Raw genomic sequence first — 12,497 nt, 5'->3', positions numbered from 1 at the left:
AACAGTTGTGCATGTGTTCTTTTGTGTGTGAATATTTTATTCAGTTACTATATTAAGTACTAAATTAACTGAAAATAGGTCAACACATAGGCTTTTTTATATAAGAAATGAATGTGTAATACATAATTGAGTATTAAGTTATATTCATTGAGTCAATTCCATTTCAACCACAGCTTAAATGTGTACTTCTCATGTACAATTGAAAATCCATCATCATATTGATTTTTTGCTCATGCTGATCCACCCAGTATAATGTCAGTATTCGCTTCACTTTTATATTCATGTATATCCATCTTCACAATAATTATTTACCCAATACATTTCAGATATGTGTCATTTCGATTAGTTCTCCATTAATCGACTGACGGCCATTTACCAAATAAATTAGTATGCATATTTGTGTCATTTACATTCATTTTCAAAACTATTTTATAATTTTAATGATATCTTAAAGTCTGTTATGAAAAAAAAAAACTGCCTAACAGTGTTAAGACGAACACTGCAACACTTAATATAATAGTAGGCCTAATAATTACAAAATATTCAAAACCTTCATTTGTGTCTTTATGTTTAGGTGACTGTGGTCATTTGTGTCTTTATGTTTAGGTGGTCTTTAGGTGACCGTACAGTAACTGTTAATTGTGTAAGAGTTTCTCAACTGTACTGATAAAAAACAAGAGCTGACAGGATGTGACTTGTGAAAGCTGCATCTGAAGAGATACATGATACATGATCACAGTACAAACATGACATATATAAATATATGGATATTTTTAAACATTCTGTCATCTCTGCACCTCATAACAGGTAAGACTACTTAATTTTAATTAATTTAATTAATGTGAAGTTAATTCATTGTTCATCCATGAATTTGAGTCTTAAAATACATATTTAACCGATGTATATAATTTTAAAACAATACAAATATTAGTTTTGTAAAGATTACAACTGTTTACTTGCATGCTTTGACCATTAACCGACTTCATAGAACTGTGAACATTCGTATGTCGATACATTATTATTAAAATATTAAATTAAAATCTCTCAGGGGGTACATTAAATGAAAAATTTAAGTTTAAAAGGTTCGTCTGACAAAACATTTTGGGACACCTGATATACGCATGTGTTTCCCTCAGCCTGTACGCCATCATACAGCGGTGTGACAGAGACGATAGCCTTCTCAGGAGAGTCTCTGCTGCTGCCCTGCACCTGTTCCGACCCACAGGACAAGCCCAAGAGCGTCTCCTGGGAAACCAACAGCAAAAGGGCTTCAAAAAACGGCGTTCCCTTTCGAACGGTCAGTTCGTACTGCGTCTTTAAGACGCTATGGGGATAGGTTCTCCTATTCTCGAATACTGAAGCATTTATAAAATCACGCAGTGCTACTGCACAGTCAAAACGGAGTCGAGACTACTCGCGCGCTATTGGCTGGCCAGTGGCAACTGCATGAACCAATGGCAGAACAGCGTATCTGAGCGAGCCTATGGGCGCTAAGCCCGAGACGCTGAACACAGAAGCCCGCGAACTGAGCGTAAAAGCCCGCGAAGGGCGCCCTTAAAATACGCTGTAATGCCCCAAAAACGTCAGATTTTTCTCCTTCAGCGAAGTTTTCTAATCCTCGCTGATACCTTTTTCTGAAGCTTACCGTGAAAGACGAGCCGTCAGCGGAATTGAGCCAGCCAGCCCGGACCTTGAGAGTCGGTCTGTCTTCAGCGCTCTCATCCAGCATCCGCGAGCTGTCGCTCCTTCTCCCCTGCGCTCGCCGGTGAAAAACACTTCGGTGTATCCTTGAGTACAATTAAGAATACACATGTCACAATTTTGTATTAGGTGCAGCACAACTCTGCATCAGGAGGATGCCCATGATCAGTGCATTACCTGTCTGGGCAAGGCCCACGCTGACACTGCTCTCTCTGGGTCCGGCTGCTCCCACTGCGAGAGCATGCCCATCTCCTCCCTCCGTTCGCGGATCGCGTTCTTCTCAGAGCGCGACCCCGCCCCTCGCGCTCTCCCGCTCCCTTTCCCGTCCGAACCCCGGCGGAAAAAGCGGCGGAGCCAGAGGGCTGACTATACTGAGGCGGGCGAGCTCACGTCGGCCCAGTGCCCGCGTGCCTCGTCCCCGCCTCAGAGAGACGTTTCCCCAGTAACGTTCTCTCGTTTAGACCTGCTTCCTCCGCTCGACGCCGAGGACCTGGTCTCATTCGGCGGCAATGATGAGGACGATCCACACGACGGCTCCGTGTCCCTCGTCGCCTCCGATGCCGAGGAATGGTCGGGCTCCGTTGGCGACCCCACCCCCTCGACATCTCAGCAGCGGAATGACGCGGCTAAGGCTGGTGCGGACACCGAGCTCATCCGTGTCCTCCATAAGGCCGTTGGCGAGCTGGGCCTGGATTGGGCAGCCCCTGAAGAGCCCACACCTAGCCGTCTCGATGAATGGTACCTCCCGGGGCGCCAGCAGGCCCCTCGGCAGAGAGCGGCCCCATTTTTCCCTGAGGTGCACCAGGAGCTGGCGAAGTCATGGCGCGCTCCCTACTCCGCTCGCCTCCGCCCATCCACCTCGCACGCGCTCTCCACCATTGACGGCGCAGTCGAGAAGGGCTATGAGAAACTCCCACCGCTCGAGGAGTCGGTGGCTGCACACCTCTGCCCGCCCTCCGCGATAGGCTGGAAGCCCAAAATCGCGCACCCTTCGAAGCCCTGCCGTACCACGGCGGCCTTGGCGAATAGGGCCTATGCTTCCGCCGGCCACGCAGGCTCCGCTCTCCACACGATGGCGGTCCTGCAGGTATTCCAGGCGAAGCTCCTTCGGGCTATGGACGAGTCCGGTCCAGACCAGGAGGTGTTTCGTGACCTCCGAAGCGCCACAGATCTGGCCCTTCGAGCTACGAAGGCCACCGCCCAGGCCATCGGCAGGTCGATGGCTAGTCTCGTGGTGTTAGAGCGGCACTTGTGGTTAAACCTCACGGAGATCAAGGAGGCCGATAAAACTGCCTTCCTCGACGCTCCCATTTCTCCGAATGGTCTGTTCGGTCCCGCGGTGGACGGTTTCGCGGAACGTTTCACCACGGCGCAGAAAGCGTCCCAGGCGATGAGCCATTTTCTGCCTAAAAGAGCCAGCGCCGCCTCTTCAACTCGGCCGAGAGCTCCGTACCAGCAGCAGCAACCGCAGCGCAGATCTGCGACCGCGACCACACCCGCGCTCGCTCCCGTGCAGCCCCGCCCACCTTATGACCAACGTCAACGTCAGCGTCATCACCAGGCAAAGCGCTTCCCACCGAAGCGTCAGGGCCCCAGACCTAAGATCACGCTGGACCCTGATCACAGGAAGCAGTCCTGACCGGCTGCTCAGGAAGAGAGGAGGGGTGAGCTCCGCCCAAGTTGGTCCGCCCCCCAAAAGACTCCGAATTCTCTCCCCGCGGCCCGTTTTTGTTCCGGCCCGGGAGAAACATATTGTGTTTATAAAAAATGTGAGCAGCGAGCCCGCGCTTGCGCGCGCTCCACTGCACTCTGCCGCTGTTATTGCGTGTTCAATAAAGAACTTGAATGTTCAACAAATGAGTCTTCTTTCTCTTCCGCACCACACGACGGTCGGCGCGCGGCAAAACGCGCCGCCGTTCGACACTATAAAACCCCTGTGCAACTGGGCAGAGGCTTGGAAAGCAATCCCTGGTGTGTCACAGTGGGTTATAGAAACAATTCAACTAGGCTATTCGCTCCAATTTGCTCGCAAACCACCGCGATTCGCGGGCATAACTTACACTTCAGTGAAGAGCAACGTAACCCACGTCCTCAAAACCGAAGTGGAAAGCCTATTGATGAAAGGAGCTATAGAGGCGGTGCCTGCAGCTCAAAGCGAGTCAGGGTTTTACAGCCGTTACTTCCTGGTTCCCAAGAAAGATGGCGGCCTCAGGCCCATCTTAGACCTCAGACATCTGAACAAGGCTCTTATCAAACGGCCGTTCAGAATGCTGACATTAAAACAAATCATTGCGCAAATCCGCCCGATGGATTGGTTTTTCTCAGTAGATCTGAAAGATGCCTACTTTCATATCCAAATTATCCCACGTCACAGACCATTTCTGAGATTCGCGTTCGACGGGAAGGCCTACCAGTACACAGTCCTGCCATTTGGCCTGTCTCTAGCACCCCGCACTTTCACAAAGTGTATGGATGCAGCTCTCTCCCCTTTAAGACAAATGGGAATGCGCATTCTGAACTACCTCGACGACTGGCTCATACTGGCCCAGTCGGAGGAAGAGCTACAATCTCACAAATCTGTGCTACTCAGCCATCTAGAATGCCTGGGTCTCAGAATAAATACAGCCAAGAGCTCGTTGCTTCCCAGACAGAGGATCTCTTTTCTGGGAACGATTTTAGACTCAGCCCAAATGAGGGCGTGGCTGTCAAACGAACGTGCGCTGACTACACAGCAGCTTGCACACTCGTTCAAAACAGGAACCAACAGACCCCTGAGAATTTTTCAGAGAATGCTAGGCCTTATGGCATCAGCTTCTCCAGTACTTCCGCTGGGTATGATGCAAATGCGCCCCCTGCAGTACTGGCTGAAATCACGGGTTCCTCCCCAAGCGTGGCATTCAGGCCAGCTTTGGATCAAAGTGGGCCGCGGCTGTGTCAAAGCCTTGGCCCCGTGGTCGAATCCCCGCCTCTACGAGTCAGGGGTGAGCTTGGGAACAGTTTCCAGACGGATGGTGGTCACCACAGATGCCTCCAACACGGGTTGGGGTGCTCTGTGCGAGGGCGAACCTGCCTTCGGCTCATGGTCGAACGCGGAGTCACGGTTGCACATAAACTGCCTAGAAATGCTGGCAGTGGTGCTAGCCCTCGAGACTTTCTCACCACGTCTTTTGGGTCATCACGTCCTAGTCCGTACGGACAACACGACAGTGGTCTCCTACGTAAATCGCCAAGGCGGGCTCAGGTCGAGATGGCTCAACCAACAGGTCAGACATCTCCTCCTATGGGCAAAAGACAGAATGCATTCGCTAAGAGCAGTGCACGTGCCGGGCAGACTGAACCAGGGAGCAGACATGCTCTCCAGGGGCCTCGTGTCCCCGGGGGAATGGTCCCTTCATCCCCAAACGGTTCAAATGATATGGAATGTTTTCGAGAGGGCAGAGGTCGACCTCTTCGCCTCCGAAGACAACTGTCATTGCCCAATTTATTTTTCAAAGAGCAAGGATGCGCTGGCCCACGAATGGCCCAGCTGCCTGCTTTATGCTTTTCCACCAGTACCGCTTATTCCCCAGGTCTTAAAAAGAATCAGGGAATGCGGGCACACAGTCCTGCTAGTGGCTCCACTCTGGCGAACCCACCACTGGTTTCCCGAGCTGATTCAGCTGCTATCAGCATCCCCTTGGCCAGTCCCGCTGAGAAAAGATCTCCTATCTCAGGCGAACGGGACAATATGGCACCCCCGTCCCAAACTATGGGCGCTACATGTTTGGCCCCTCAAGGGGAGCTCGAGAACCTCCCAGTGAGTGTCCTGAACACTATCGGTGAAGCTAGAGCCCCGTCTACTAGACGTCTCTATGCCCTTAAATGGTCAGTGTTTTCTGACTGGTGTTCAGCCAGGAACCATAACCCAGTGTCATGTGAGATATCACAGATACTTGTTTTTCTACAAGAGATGTTGGATGCAGGACGCACTCCATCCACACTCAAAGTCTACACGGCAGCCATTGCCGCATCTCATATGCCTATAGCTGGCCAATCAGTAGGCAGGCACGACATGGTCATAAAATTCTTAAAGGGAGCTAGGAGGCTTAACCCTCCTCGCCCTCCTACGGTGCCATCCTGGGATCTTTCTTTGGTCCTACGAGCACTAAAAGGACCTCCCTTCGAGCCAATGCAGACGGCTGAACTAAAACCGCTTTCACTGAAAACCGCCCTGCTATTAGCATTGGCATCAGTTAAGCGTGTTGGTGACATTCAAGCGCTCTCCGTGAACGCATCATGTCTAGAATTTGGCCCAGGTGATTCTAAAGTCATACTCAAACCAAGACATGGCTATGTGCCTAAAGTGCTTTCAACACCGTTCAAAGCACAGGTAATCACTCTTTCTGCTCTTCCACCCTCCGAGGATGAGAGACAGTTACACCTGCTCTGCCCTGTTAGGGCGCTCAGAGCATATATTGAGCGGTCCTCCCACTTTAGGCAGTCGGAGCAGCTCTTTGTAAGCTTTGGTGGCCGCACTAAGGGACTGCCGGTCACCAAGCAAAGTCTAGCCAGATGGCTAGTTGACGCAATAGCGCTAGCATACGATACTATGGGCCTTCAATGTCCCATAGGTGTCAAAGCTCACTCCACTAGAGGCATGGCCTCCTCCTGGGCGTGGTCTAGTGGAGTGTCTATTGGTGACATCTGTAGATCGGCAGGCTGGTCCTCACCATCTACTTTTACCAGATTCTACAGCCTAGAAGTCCCTGCACTGCAGGCACAGATCCTTGCTGTATAATAATAAGTATTAACGGGTAACCCGTCCTTATTAGTTAAGCATCTGGGTCTTCATATGCTCAATGCATAACTTAAATTTTTCCCCTTAAATTGCTGGCCTCTATGAGCCCAGTATGAAAAGGGAGATATATATATATATAAATATATATCATGACATGTCAATAACTCTAGTCTTGGGCCCCCTTATAGTGCTCAAACTGAGGGAGTACATACCATTGCGCTTCATAGCACGGCGGGATTAAATAGGCCCCCATAGCGTCTTAAAGACGCAGTACGAACTGACCGTTCGAAAGGGAACGTACTCGGTTACTTAACGTAACCTCGGTTCCCTGAGATAAGGGAAGGAGTACTGCGTAGACTGCCGTGCAATGGCGCTAAAACAACGGGTGACCTTCGCTTCAGTCGAATTAACCTGACGTTTTTGGGGCATTACAGCGTATTTTAAGGGCGCCCTTCGCGGGCTTTTACGCTCAGTTCGCGGGCTTCTGTGTTCAGCGTCTCGGGCTTAGCGCCCATAGGCTCGCTCAGATACGCTGTTCTGCCATTGGTTCATGCAGTTGCCACTGGCCAGCCAATAGCGCGCGAGTAGTCTCGACTCCGTTTTGACTGTGCAGTAGCACTGCGTGATTTTATAAATGCTTCAGTATTCGAGAATAGGAGAACCTATCCCCATAGCGTCTTAAAGACGCAGTACTCCTTCCCTTATCTCAGGGAACCGAGGTTACGTTAAGTAACCGAGTACGTTTACACTGATATATTCAGTGTGTTTGAGCTGTACAGTGACATAATTACACTGTTTAATCAATCTTCACCTGGAAACGTCTCTCTGCTTCTGTCAGGACTGACTAAGGATGACGCGGGGTCGTACGTCTGTTTGTTAGAAAAAACCTCCAGATTCATTGACGTCTCCATTGAAAGTTAGCATTCAGTCTCTGCTACCAATTTCAACTGCACGTATGGTGTTATAAAACGAAAAGATAAACGCAATTTATTGTTCAAAAGTAAACCTTCCAAAAAAAAAAAATTATGCATGTGTAATAGCCTATGTGTTTAAGCAGTTTCTTCTTTCTCTCTGTTCATTCAGTAGACTCTAAGACGAGTCTCATTGTGTTGATCTCTGTGCTGTTTCTAGCACCAGGAGGAGCAGCTCTCATTTACTGCATACACAGAGGTCAGCACACGCACACACACACACACACACGCACGCACGCACGCACACACACACGCACGCACGCACATTAACATGCACACACAACACAAATATATTTCATGTTTTAATTCAGGTAATTACTGTTTCTAAAGCTCACCGAAAAGCAAGAATGGAGACTGAAGAGATAAATGTGGAAAATAATTTAGTAAGTATTTCAAAATCTTGATTCTTTGTTCACATTTTTGGATTACCAAAATAATTTAAACCTAATTTACCAAAAATCCACATTTTACAATAAACAATTAACAAATTCCATAAACTGTCTCTTTAGGGTGACCACAATTCAACATATGGTATTCTGCAGAGAAAATATGATGCTGAGGAAATGTATGGAACTATTGGCAACAGACCAAATAACCAATAGAATGCCACGTGTGTTGTGAAATTCCCTTTTCTAAATCCTGTTTGCAACTCAAAATTTAAATGACATTCTTAGTGTTGTTTTTTTCAGGTATTGCCTTTTTTTATACACATTACAGTACATTCATGCATAGAGGCAGTTTTGCCACTAGATGGTACTGTGGAATGTTGTGGGTTTGTGTACTGTACCATTGCCCATTTCCCTTCCTTTTGACAAAATGTTCCATGACATCCATGACAATCTTGTTTCAAATTGTGTTTTCACCTCTGTTTTAATTCTGGAGAATGTACACGATTCTAGAAGTTATTCATGGATTATTTCTGTTGAAAGAAAAATAAATCAAATAAAAGCATTTAAAAAGATGTTTGTCCATTCATGGATAATTCATTGTGTATATTAAATCATCTATTAAAAGCCTCTCTTGGCTTTGTTTATTTTATTAGCCTACAATATTTTCATGGCCAACAACTAAAAAGAAACACACTCTTGAAGTACTATAGTTCATTGAAATAGTCATCTGTTTCCATTTTTACTACAAATGAAATGAACAAAGCAACATCCCATTTCATACAATAGGCTTGTGTCTAAAAACAAGCCGTGCCCTCAGGCGTGGCACAATAAAGGTTTTATAAACCCACAGAGCATTGCGCTGGCTCACAAACAGTGACCAACAGCATCGCAATTTGCTTAAACCTCACAAAATGGCAGAGGCAGCTAGACAAGTAAGTAGGCAATTCTTGACAATTCATTTCTAACATATCAGTCACGAGTTACAGCCTCAGTCACAATAGAATAGAGAGCTAAACAAATACTAAAGCATTTCAAAATCAAATAAATGAGAACTTCCTTTTTAAACACATTTATAATTAATTAAAATGTGTTCTAGTTAGCTAACCTAATACTTAATCAAAGCACAGAAATGGCTCAAGAGTTTATAAGCAAATTGTGGTCATTCACTGTCACAAAGCTGTAAGCAAATTGTGGTCATTCACTGTCACAAAGCTGATCTCTGTATCACCGAGACCATCTGTAACAAACATTTATTGTCATGGTGCGGTATGAGAGACAAGAGTAACCAAGGTAGTCTGGAAAGGGGGGTTGTGTTGTGTTGTGTTTTTAACCCTGTAAAGCCTGATATATGAAATAATGACATCTATTATTTAGAAAGGAACAGTTTATTGAACCATTATACAAAATATAAATTTAAGTCAATTTAGAAAAGTTTGCATATGTGTTTTATGTTTTGTATTTGATATTTCTGGCTTTTATGGCCTATGATTTGGTGAGAGTATGGAGCTTACACTCAAGGAGGAAAAAAATAGCTATTTGGTGAAGGTGTTGGTATTTATATGGCCCAAAAGGTAAGATGAAATTCTGATAGCTTGTAAAGAAAATCAATGATTTTTTTTTTTCAAATAAAAGTACTTAAAAGGCTCATAAATATTAATTGTCACTTAATATCTCCCAATCAGTCAAATTATATGCTTAGTTTTATGATCAAAGCTCTTTAGCTTTAATTGCAAGGGTCAAAACTTACAAGGCAAGTTTATTTATATAGCACATTTCATACGGTAATTCAAATTGCTTTACATTGAAGGGAAATAAAATAATCACAAAATAAGAGAAAGGAAAATTAAAACAGTTATAAAAGGAATTAAAAGAAATACAAAGATGATACAGTTATAAAAGGAGTTACACGAGTAAAAAGAAGATAGACTTCTCATCTGGTAAAACATTTCAGCTTAATTTCCCCACTTGGGACTTCCAAGTGGATTAAATGTGCCTAAATCAATTGTCAGACATCTCCAGCAGATCCGGTTTTTCACCTAAAAACGGCCAGGCAGAGCTGGACTATTTCAATCCACGCTCCGATTAATCACCCACTTTATCTCAATTTCTCTTCCAAAAACTTCTTAGCCACGCCGCGTGATACCAATTTCTCTTCCAGAAACTTCTTAGCCACGCCGCGTGATACCAATTTCTCGTCCAGAAACTTCTTAACCACGCCACATTTCCACAGAGCTAGCTTAGGGATAATAACCTTTAGCACATCTGATCTCTTCAGCAAGCGGTTCCAGCTGCGGCTGGCATAATAGCTAAAAGCAGACTCTCCTTGCTTTGAGTGAACCCTTGGTATTCCTAGCTGATATGATCCTAATGATCTGTGCGATCTGTTAGGGCTATATCTGCATATCTGCAATGTATTGATGTCCTAGGCCATTAAGTGATTTATATACCAGTAATAATACATAATGCAATGCAATACAATTAATGATTGACATTTTGATACTTACATTTTAACAGTTAAACTCATTATGAAAAAAACATGATAAAATAAAGATGCACTTTTTTTTGTTTACTTCATAAAAAAAATCATTAAACAACATTTTTAGAATTATACTAAAACGCCTTTTAATTAAAAAAAAAAATTTCAATCAAAGGGCAGAAGGCATGTAGAAGATAATGTACAACCGGTTGGGTTTTGGGTCTTCTTTATACAGAACAAAATAAGTACACTCTAAAAAAAAAGGCTCGTAATCATAGGGGAACCTTTTTTAGTGCTATATAGCACCAATTTTGGTGCTTCAGTGGTTCTTCAGCGGTTCTTTAGAGGTGCTATATAGCACCTTAGTCAAAGAACCGGTGAAGAACCGCTGAAGAACCGCTGAAGAACCACTGAAGCACCAAAATGGGTGCTATATAGCACTAAAAAAGGTTCCCCTATGATTACGAGCCAAGAACCATTTTTGGTGCAATATAGAACCTTTTTTTTTTTGAGTGTAAACTGCTGTGAAATTGTCCTTTGTTATGTATTTGAAGCTGATCAAATTGAGATATTAAACCTTTATCTTTCCAGTACGCGTTCCACGGGAGAAAAAATCATCGCAACTGTTCTGAGGTCAGCCATGATGGACACATCAGCATAGAAGATCTGAGAAACGCACTTCAGGATGATACAAATGTAGCACAAATACAGCGTGACTTGGGAAATAACGATGAACTAAAAATAGTTGATTATCTTACTATAAACATCCCAAATTATCCAACTCCCATTGAATTTCACATCTCAAATGTGACCCATGTCTCAGAAAGTTTTGACCAGATCTTGGAGTCAGAAGGATTCAAGGGCAAGGCTCATGGTGATGATGAGAAGTTGTCGTGGTGGAGCATGAAGATTGATAAAGAGAGTATACAAGCAGCTGAGAGGCGTTATCTGGACACGGTGTTCCCAGACAGATCCCAAGAACAAACAGAGAGACAGGAGCCTTTCCTCCATAAATTCACCACATCACCTGCATTCGACAAAAAATCACGCTATGGCAACTTTCGATTCACTTTTCCTCTGAATGATCTGATGAAAACATACAGGGAGCAGGTGTGTGGAGACCGAGACCCAGTTCTCAGGGAATATAAGACAATGTTTTACAAGCAGGAGATCATGTATGTTGTTCTTGTTCACAGCCCTGAGGACAATGAGAGGTTCGAGAAATACACAAGGATTGAAAACAGCCCATTTGTAGATTATGAAGAAAATCAAATTGTCTGGAAAGCACAAGCCGTTGGTAATGCCATTAGATATGAACTGATGCTGAATGAAGAGGACAAAATAGCACAGGTTGAACCTGAGGCTAGGGACTTTTATTATGTATGGGATCATGTTTGCCTGGCATTTCATTTAGATGACATCTTACATTTTCCAAAAGAAATCCTTATAAATCACTGCAAAGGATGTGATCTGGCTAAAATAAACATAGCAAAGGAAAAAAACGACACACGTGAAAAAGCTCAAAAAAGAATTGATCACTTAAAGAAGTCATTAGAGGACAGTTAAAGCAAGCACATCTGATTTCTATGGAAAGAAATAGACCTCCACATCAACATTCATCTTGTAGAAGAGGTCAAATGGTTTTAAATGCACATATATATCATTTAGTTTAACATTTACTGGTTCCTAGCTATATTTTGACCTATATTTTTGACTGCAATCTTGCATAAATCATCTGTTAAATGTACTTTCTAAATTGTTGTGATCGATTTTAATCAAGAGTTATCAAGAATGATTATTGAGGAGTTTTTTTTATTTTTTATATTTATTTGTCTTGATTTTTTTTTAACCTGTTGTCTATTTAACTGGATTTTACCTATATTACATTACTATGCATGTGGCAGTAATTTTCTTTTTTTTTTTTAAAGGTCTCTTGAACCTTCCCCTATAGACATTGCATGTTACACTTTTATAGTTAGATCTGTTTGCAGACTTTATAATATGGAAAACACTATGATCATTAAACTCTATTACATTTGACTGCAACACCGACTCCTTATCTGCTTTATCCATATGGGACTAGTTGCATTAATACCGTTATGTATCCAACGTTGTAGAGAGCAATACATAAAATGCATAAATATAGTGTTATTGCTGTGTCTTTACCTAATCAAATAGAGGTT

General features: G+C 44.1%; 1 protein-coding gene across 1 annotated transcript; it reads left to right on the top strand.

The window, feature by feature from the left end:
* Positions 1-8,710: 8,710 nt before the first annotated feature.
* Positions 8,711-12,358, top strand: LOC307140770 (uncharacterized protein). Its single transcript, XM_079840476.1, has 2 exons — positions 8,711-8,770; positions 10,906-12,358. Exons 1-2 carry the CDS (start codon positions 8,750-8,752, stop codon positions 11,878-11,880), a joined length of 996 nt encoding a protein of 331 aa, XP_079696602.1. The 5' UTR covers positions 8,711-8,749; the 3' UTR covers positions 11,881-12,358.
* Positions 12,359-12,497: the final 139 nt, after the last annotated feature.

The sequence above is a fragment of the Gobio gobio genome (assembly GCF_949357685.1).
Source record: "Gobio gobio genome assembly, chromosome: 17".
Classification (NCBI taxonomy): Eukaryota; Metazoa; Chordata; class Actinopteri; order Cypriniformes; family Gobionidae; genus Gobio; species Gobio gobio.
The sequence above is the reverse complement of the archived record's forward strand: the minus strand, read 5'-3'. Positions and strand labels throughout refer to the sequence as shown.